We start from the raw sequence: 9,760 nt of genomic DNA on the forward strand, positions 1-9,760 counted from the left end.
CATAGAAACAAATAAGGGAACACTTAAAAGTACAGGGGTTCCTTTATTCTTTTCCAGGTTTCTTCACAAGGTTTGTATTGCACTGTGAGTGTAATTCTGGAAATATATAAAGGAACACTTGTATTTTCATATATTCCTTTATTTGTTTATATAAGTATAATGTTTGTATATCATGTCGATAACATCATCATGTTATTTGGGATTACACCTTCATAGCAAAATAGAGTGGTATTTTTGTGAGTTGAGTATTGGGGAATGAGACTATCAACTATGGGGTAAATGTTTGTTTCTTTTGAGATTAACGAGTACGTAAAGCAGATGGCTGACAATAGCAAGGTAATGTGTGATGTGTGTGTGTGTCAGTGTAACAATGTGTGACAGTCCACATGGACACATGCTACATCTCAACAATTCATATATACCTTTAGAAAAAAGTAGGGGAACTTAACTTTAATGAAATATAGACAAAATTGGAAGATATTTCATAGACAATCATTGTTGATAGGATAATAATAAAAGCGGTGTGAGATGAAAGTTGTGCAAGAGCATCAACACTTGCACTTCCTTGTGACCTCAGTTTTTTGTACAATAATCGCTCACGAAATGTTATGTATGAGGTGAAACTTGCATGTGTGTGATTTTCATTTTAACACACACCCATCCACCCATCCGTCCTTACAAGGAGCCATTTTTAGCAGAGATACTTTAATTTGTACAATACTTCTTCACAAAATTTGTCACATGGATTCCTTTTGTTACTTTACATTTGATAAAACAATGTTTGATTTTTACTGGTGAAGACAAACTTAGAAAATGGAGTGAGCATTTCGAGAGCAGATGTTTAATGAGCATCAAGAGTATATTTCTTCACCAAACATAGCACATAAATATATTTTGTGGTGAGTCAGTTTCCTGTCATTAGTTTCGGGTAGTTTAGAAATATATAGTATGTGGTTCTGGTACAAGTTTCAAATATTTATTCATGACAAGTATTTAGCTATACACAGAGAGGCATAAAAAATCTAGTTCTCTTCACTTTGATGAATAGACATATATTTTCTTCCCAGTAAATATACCAGTAGGAAAAGTTTGTAAAACAGTTTGCTTTAATTCACACTTATTCCTAACAAAACTAATTGGCAAGCAAAGAGTCTATAAACACACACTGAAATAAACATAGGCCCTGATAAGAAACAATGCTATTAATCAGAGTAACATGGTCTTAGACTCTGATCATCTTACTTGTGTTGCAGTTATATTCACCAGCTGCTATACCTTTCAACTGATTCTCCTGATAATGTTACTTATCTGTGCATATATTACTCAATAACAGCTTATTCGTTTAATATTAATATCATACATCAACATTTTCAAAAACTCAATTCCATTCTTTCTGAATTTGCCTATGTTTTAAATCATCCCTGATTTCCCCACTATCTCGCATCAGTTTCTTTATTTCATTTGGGAATTGTTGGGTTAAAGGGGCACTGATGCGGAGCGAATAATGTTTCTCGCCAACGGTCTAATTACGAAACCAAACCGCAATTTGGTCAGCGCCCGCTCCTTCGACCGTGACGGACAAAGGAACTGGGCTCCTGTCCATATTAGCAGATTTTTTTCACCTAAACAGTCAGGAGGCCGGATGCCCATTATATGCCATTTGTTTAAAAATATCCATGGTATTCCTTGTCCGATCGTAACCAAATATCCCAGCAGTGTAGTACTTTTAGGATGCTTGGATGGTATAGTTACTGATCCAATTTTATCCTATTTCTGCGTTTTTAACCTCGATATTTAATCATGTTACATCAAAATATGATGTCTACGGGCACGTAGCAAGCCTTTTGTTTCAGTACGGAAGATTGCAAAGCTTTATATTTCGGTAGTTTTGAGTGTTGGTTGAGCTGTGATAGCAAATATCATACGTAAATTTTGGTAGCTATGGTAGCTACAATGGTTTCTTATTTATGATAATAAAAACACACAGTTGATTTATTTGAATTCGTAAACAAAAAACGATGGCTTTGCCTTTGGTAGAGAAATCTGAAAATTTTCTTACGTAAAAAAACCCTTGTTTCACCTATTTATCAAAGTACACAGCAAATGCCAGTGTGTATTCCTTATGTAACGAAATTCCGTTGGTATCCTCAAAACAGTTTCGGACATAAGTGTTTTCAGGCTGCATGCGACACAGAGATTACACCTTCCTTGCTGTAACCCGCGCTTGATGGTGTAAATACACGTGTTATTTGTCATCATTCCCTGGATGGTCAATTAATGCTTTTTTATCAGGTATAATTAGTAGTAACACCACTTTTACTCAACAAAGATTCCCATTTGGCATTTCTCCTGTCTGGAGTAAATACTCAACATTATAAATTAAGGTCTGTAATGGCAAATGTATTGTATGTTATGTAATGTGGGCATGTAAGTGATGCAAGAGGTTTTATCAGCTGAGTTACAAAAGCAAACATCGATCAAAGGATTAACCGATAACACACTGATTGATTAATTACTTTTATCTTCTAGCGGATTTGTCAAAAGGCAGAGTGTGTAGATGACTACACCCTGTCGTAAAGTGTGAGTGCAAAAACAACATCCTCCCTTCAAAGAATTAACCACCCTTGCGTTGATTGATTGATTGCTCATTATTGGTTAACTAAATTACTTAGAATAGTGGACATCATACAATTAGTTGCCAGGTGTGCTATCTTGGGAGACCAATGAGAGGTTTATCTTGTTTTCACCATCGAAAGACGTGATACGATGTGTTACTTTTTCGCAAATGAGACAGTTGTAAGACACGCGACACAGAGCAGGATGATTTACCAGCTGCAGATGAATGGAATATGATTTCTTTTACGTGAATATTGATGGATACACCCCTGAATAAGGTAGTAGCCTGACATTGTTGCTATAAAATTAGTCTTTTTTACATTCATTATTTGCATTTTGTTTTAATTTATTTATTGTAGCATTCAGCAGAAAATGTATGACAGAAAACACACACTAGATCGCGTATGTGTGTGAAATAGGATCCACATTGGCAATCTATACAATGTATAAATGTTGCTGTTATGTTAGATATTTACTATGAGTATAAGCAGATCGTGTGTTCTTTTGTTAATTTTCAGAATCATACAAATATGACAATAAACTAATTAGGGTTATGAGACAAAATATAGAGACGTACATTGGCTTCGTTATTTTTCCGTCCTAATAGTTTTTTACCATTTCTACCACTGGCAGATGATTAACCTTCAAAGTGTTTCATTTGTTTTCATAATACATTTGTAATGAAGTAAAAAATGACTTCACCTCAGTTGATCTGTCTATAATTAAACTATCAGTTGCGCCTACGGACTGCGCAGCAGAGGTCACGAACCAGTCACGAATTCTGGGATATCATCCGGGTACTCGCGGGAGAAAAACAATAACAAAAGTTTACACCAGTCCACGGAAATTGCTCCGCATTAGTGCCCCTTTAAGTCCAGTTTTCAAGAGGATATTTTCTTTTGCCTAATAGTTTGTATAATTCTTGATATGAGTCATTATGTAGATATCAAATCACTATGAAATTTGAATTTACCAAATATTTGTCTCTGGGTGTAACTCTTAATGAACTGAACTGAATGAACACAGTATTACAAGCCCGTTCTACTAAAATCTGAAATGAAACAAATCCAGATTTCCTGACATGTTCTGAATCTCCCAGATTCCTAGTTTAAAATGATTATTTGTTTTCATCAAAATCATATGCATTTAGAGACTAACCATTAGTCAACAGAATCTTAAATGAACGGTCTTAAAAAAGTTACGAGACCCCATTTAATAAGGTTATCAGCACACACTCCAAGTTATTTATAATTATTTAGGAAAGACAAACTTTCATCAAAATTGCCACTCTCTTGCTTATACCTTGACTTAAATCATCTTATACCTTGACTTAAATCATCACGTGTGTTGGCCAAACTGATCATAGTAATACTTCTGTTTTAAATCTGACATAAGTTCCAGTCGCCTTAGCTGTGAGTGTATTGGCTTTGTGGAATGGAAACCTGGAGTGATGATCAAGATGGTGATACTTTAACATAGACTTAAGATTCCCATAGTGTTCATTTGCGTTTTGAATGGGTCCCAAGTCTCCAATGGTTCCGTCCATTGTGCTGCTGCTTGACAACTTGTGACAATGTAATTATCTCCCTTGGATTGTTGACAGTTCCTGGATGGACTGAAACCTGACCCTAAGATGTTTGGCCTGATCCAGAGGTCATTCCGTTACATGTTCCGACAGCTGAAACAATTGGGTGCTAACAAGATCATCCGGGCCTCATACCTGGAGATTTACAATGAACAGGTGAGAACACCTAAATTATGTATCTTCAGATAATCACAGAACCTCAGTTTGGAACTTGTACTACGACATAATATGTTGGGTTCAAATCATTATCCTGGGGTTAGATTTGTCAGCGTTATACCCATGACTGTGGGTTTCGCCACAGTCTGTGTGTGATCCTGCTTTTGGATTCAGATGTGAAGCTTCAGGAGCATCTCAGTGTGTCAGTTCTAGTGGGACCAAAGTTTAAAGGCTTCTGTTGGTTGCAGGTAATAGACCTCCTGAACCCTTCACATCGTCGCTACCTGTCGGTACGCTGGTCCAAGAACAAGGGGTTTTATGTAGAGAATCTCTTCAGTATGGAGTGCGAGACACTTGATGACCTCATGGCTGTCCTGGAAGAAGGTGATATGCTTGTGTCTGTCTGTCTGTCTGTCTGTCTGTGCCCTTCCATTGTCCATGTCTGTCACACTGGAGTGTTTTAGTCTCTTGTCTTTATGGAAAATGTTGTCAGTGCTATTTCTACAGTCTGGTTTTCCTACCAGGCTGCCATTTTTATAGCTGCCCATTAAGAAGATGCAGATGTACACGATTTTCACAAGAGTCTTTGCTCTTTTGCAGCAGTGTATGAGTTTAGCTTTGGCAATATTCCAGCAAAAACATGGTTGGGGCATGACATTTGTCTGTGTATTATAGTTTCCTTGAAAACTGTACTTTACCATGTGTGATTGCCCTCAGATTTACTTTGTATTCATATCCCCTGTCATTAAACACATCTTTGTTGAAACTCAGAACAGACCTTGTTGACCCCAAAACAGAACCTTGTTTGATGACAATGTTATTACAACCATCTTTAAGATGAATCATACCCAATGTGTTTACAGTCAACTCTACATTGAATCATACCCTGTGTGGTTACAACCAGTTCTACTATGAATCATGTGCCATGTGATTCAATCAACTCTGCCATGAATCATACCCTGTGTGATTACAACCAAATCTACCATGAATCTTGTCCTTTGTGATTACAACCAAATCTACCATGAATCTTGTCCTTTGTGATTACAACCAATTCTACCATGAATCATGCGCCATGTCATTACAACCAAACCTGCCATGAATCATACCCTGTGTGATTACAACCAATTCTACCATGAATCTTGTTCTTTGTGATTACAACCATTTCTACCATGAATCTTGTCCTTTGTGATTACAACCAATTCTACATTACAACCAACCCTGCCATGAATCATACCCTGTGTGATTACAACCCATTCTACCATGAATCTTGTCCTTTGTGATTACAACCAATTCTACCATGAATCTTGTCCTTTGTGATTACAACCAATTCTACATTACAACCAACCCTGCCATGAATCATACCCTGTGTGATTACAACCCATTCTACCATGAATCTTGTCCTTTGTGATTACAACCAATTCTACCATGAATCTTGTCCTTTGTGATTACAACCAATTCTACCATGAATCATGTGCCATGTCATTACAACCAACTCTACCATGAATCATGTCCTTAGTGATTACAACCAACTCCACCAGGAATCTCATTCTGTGATTACTATTTACCTTGGGTGGATGCAGTTTCAATTACTCTCCGCTGTATGTGAATGTGTACCCAATGTCAATACCCTTGGCTCTACCTGAGTATGTATGACCCTACTCTGTGACTACGCTATTCTACTCTAGTATAATATAGTGTCATATAGTGTGTGATTACTCACAAATTTCAAGGAATTAAGTCTATGGGCACATGCCCTGTATGAGTGCACTCTAATCTATCATGGATTAATATATAGTTTATTTTCTCTTGACTCTACCAGTACTTTCCTTGTGTGATTTCTCAAACCCAATGATTATCACTGATCCTACCAGGTTTCATACCGATATGATTACTTTTACCTGTGCATATAAATATACATATGTTGTATGGTTACTCTCAACTCAGCTCACAGTACCTTGGGTGTATACCAAACATGATTACCCTCAAGTCAACTTGGATTCACAGATGTGGGTTTACTCCCAACTCTGCCCTTGTCTTATTCCCTGTGAGAATACTCCCAACTCTACCCTTGTTTTATTCCCTGTGAGAACACTCCCAATTCTACGTACACTAAACCCTGTGTGATGGCTTTCAAATATGCCCATGTATTTTCCCTGATGAGATAGATTACTCTAAACTCTGCCTGGCCCTAATTTTTCGAAACAAACAAAAGTTTTTCTAAAATTTCAAACTTTCAAAGTTAGACACTTTGAAACAACTGAATTATAAAACCCAACTGCATCTTTGAAATAGAAATAGCTAAACAACTAGAGAAATCTGCCCACCAAAGTAAATTGTCCACTATGTTTGAGTTAAATTTCAATTTCAGTCCATTCTGGGAAGTTTTCCTCGGTTTTTCTCAAATTTGAGTAAGAACTCTTGACTTCAGTCAAAACTCAGACTTCAGTTTGTTTAGGGTAATAGGGGCCTGGACCATACCTTGTGCAATTACTCTCAACACTACTGGGTTGTCATATACTGTGTGATTATCCCCCTGGTATATAATGCAGGGGGATATAGTCAACACCTCGTCTGTCTGTCCGTTCATCCATCCGTCCATCCATAATCATTTTGTTTCCAGAACACAACTCAGAAACCGTTTAATAGTTTTAGACCAAACTTGATAGATATGATAATCTGAACCTATTTTTGTGCCTTTTGCTATTTACAGATTTTGGGCATTTTTATTTTTTTTTGTTTTTTCCATGGAACATTTTGGCGTTAGTGTAATGGTGGGGTGGGCTTTGTTTCAGGAGCAGAACTAAAAATCTGTTCAATATTTTTCTGCAAAACTTGGTAGATATATCAACCAGAACCTAAAGTGGTGCCTTTTGTTATTTACAGGTTTTTGTGATTTATTATCTTTGCGGTTTCCATGGAAATATTTCGGCCTTTGTCTCAAAATGGAGGGATGGCTTTAACCTGGAGCATAACCAGAAAACCATTCAATATTTTTCTGCAAAACTTGGTAGACATATCAGTCAGAACCTATGGTAGTACCTTTTGCTATTTACAGGTTTTTGTGATTTCTTATTTTCTCAGTTTCCATGGAAATGTTTTGGACTTTGTCTCAAAATGGAGGGATGGGCTTTGTTTCCGGAACAGAACTCGAAAGCCGTTCAGTATTTTTCAGCAAAAATTGGTAGATATGTGTGAGAGACCCTAAACTGGTGCCTTTTGCCATTTACAGTTTTTTGTGATTTCTTATTTAAGTGAGAGGTGTGTTTCTTTTCCGGAGCAGAACTCAAAAACTTCCTACTATCTGTTAGCAAAACTTAGTAGATATATGTAGCAGACCCTAAAGTGGTGCCTTTTAGTATTTACAGGTTTTTGTGATTTATCATTTTCTGGGTTTCCGTAGAAATGATGTGGACTTAGTGTCAAAATGGAGAGATGGGCTTCAATTCTGGAGCAGAACTCAAGAAATTTCTTAATATCTCTCTCTAAAACTTGGCAGGTATGTTGGGGAGACACTAAAGGGGTGCCTTCTGCTATTTACAGATATTTGTGATGTATCATTGTCCCAGTTTCCATGGAAACGATTCTGATTTAGTCTCCAAATGGAGGGATGGGCTTCATTTCCGGAGCACAACTCAAAAACTATTTAATATCTTTCAGCAATACTTAGCTGATATTTGAGGCAGACCTCAAAGTGGTGGCTTTTGCTATTTACAAGGTTTTTGCAGTTTTATTTTTCCTGGTTTTCATTGTAGCACTTAGTCTAAAAAATCATCAAGTAACTGTCAGATGATTTGTCCTTTCAAATATGGTGGGGAAGGGGGAATATGTTATCTTCTGATGACTCTTGTTACCATTACTCACATTTATTCTTGTACTTAAATCCTGTGGTAAATGTGATTACTCTCAACACAACTGGGTTGTCACATACTGTGTGATGACTCATATTTATTCTTGTTTTGATAACCTATGTGATTACTCTCAACTTTACCCAAGATTCATATGTTGTGTAAATTACTCCAAACACTACCCCAGTTCCCACCCTGCATTCATCACCCTACCCCAGACACATTGATTTCTCATCAGGTCTGAGAATTGATTGATGTATCACATGTTAGCTTTCATTAAACACCCTCTTTCCTATCGGCCTCATGGTCAATATCTTGAGCTGACACTTCAAGTGTTATTGCAGCTATTTATGACTGAGTGTTTACTCATCGGAGAGATTTCTACTGCAACAATACCCCTTCTTTTATTGGCTGATCTCTGACTCAGGTATATGAATCTCGTCAGCATAATCCTTGAGATAGTATTTGCACTGTTCAGAGTTGTACACATTAGAATGCCATTAGTTACAGCTATCCATATCGTGGCTAACTTCAATAAGCTGGTACACTGATGTATATTTGGAGTCAGAGTGGTGATGAGAATAGGGGTGGGGATCTGGTGGGAATTGGGGTGTGTTTGATAATGTGGGTAGTGGTGTGTGTGGAATGTTCACAAATGTATACTCCTCCTTTTTAGCATTTAGTACATCTGGCAACAAAAAACATCCCAAATGCCATACTCACATCATATCTCCAATAAACACACATATAATTTGTGCTATATCATAGACATGTGTTTATGAGTCATTATAAAACAGTAATGATGCGAGATATTTGTGAAAAGGAAAGAGTATTCAGCCCGACTGGCGGCATCCATCACAAACACATGCAAAGGAATGTCAGTTGTTCAGCTGAATATGTTACAGTTTGAATGTTTATAGGTGATCCGATCAGATATGATAAGTGAAAACATGTCACAACTTTGGAACAAATTCATTTTCAGATATATTTTATGATATATGCCAATATAAGTGTTCCCTCAGAACTAGTTCCGTTGCTGAACTATGTAAACTGAGCATGAGACAGCCAGTGTTATTACTGTATATTGGTGCCTTTTCTCATACTGAGGGATATCACAGTCAACAGTTACATGTCAGATGATTACACAAAGCCATTTAGAAAGTTGCAGTGGCTGAGCGGGTTAGGTGGCTGACTTTGTGTGCTGGCAATTAGGTGCCTGACTCTGAAAGTGTGGGTTTGAATCCTGGATGGGAGTCAGCTAAAAATGTACTAGAATTTGTACTTTACTGAGAAAGTGTCATCCCATATGTGACGTATGTTACAGTTACATATAGGTTGTCCAGTAGTCCAAGTGTTGTGACTGCAGATAAAGTGACCATTAGTGACCTATAAAGATAAGCAGTGTTTGTTCGTTACTAACATACTCCAAACTCCAGATGAACCGTGATAACTGTAACCATGCTGAGGCATGCTAGCCCTGACTTTACACACCACACCAGGAATTACTGACTTCCACTTTATACAGGAACTCAGTAAGGAGATTTTGAGTTTATGAAGT

The 9,760-nt window shown here is 37.2% G+C and overlaps 1 protein-coding gene across 1 annotated transcript in view; it reads left to right on the top strand.

Annotated features, from left to right (window-relative positions):
- The window catches only part of LOC137277426 (kinesin-like protein KIF12), a 35,184-nt gene extending 29,896 nt beyond the window's left edge, over positions 1–5,288 (top strand). The window contains exons 6-8 of the mRNA XM_067809150.1: positions 4,220–4,357; positions 4,606–4,741; positions 5,221–5,288. Of these exons, the coding sequence (XP_067665251.1) occupies positions 4,220–4,357; positions 4,606–4,741; positions 5,221–5,288 (342 nt within the window). The remainder of the gene's footprint in view (positions 1–4,219; positions 4,358–4,605; positions 4,742–5,220) is intronic.
- The last annotated feature ends 4,472 nt before the right edge of the window (positions 5,289–9,760 follow it).

Source organism: Haliotis asinina, chromosome 1 (assembly GCF_037392515.1).
Source record: "Haliotis asinina isolate JCU_RB_2024 chromosome 1, JCU_Hal_asi_v2, whole genome shotgun sequence".
Lineage (NCBI taxonomy): Eukaryota > Metazoa > Mollusca > Gastropoda > Lepetellida > Haliotidae > Haliotis > Haliotis asinina.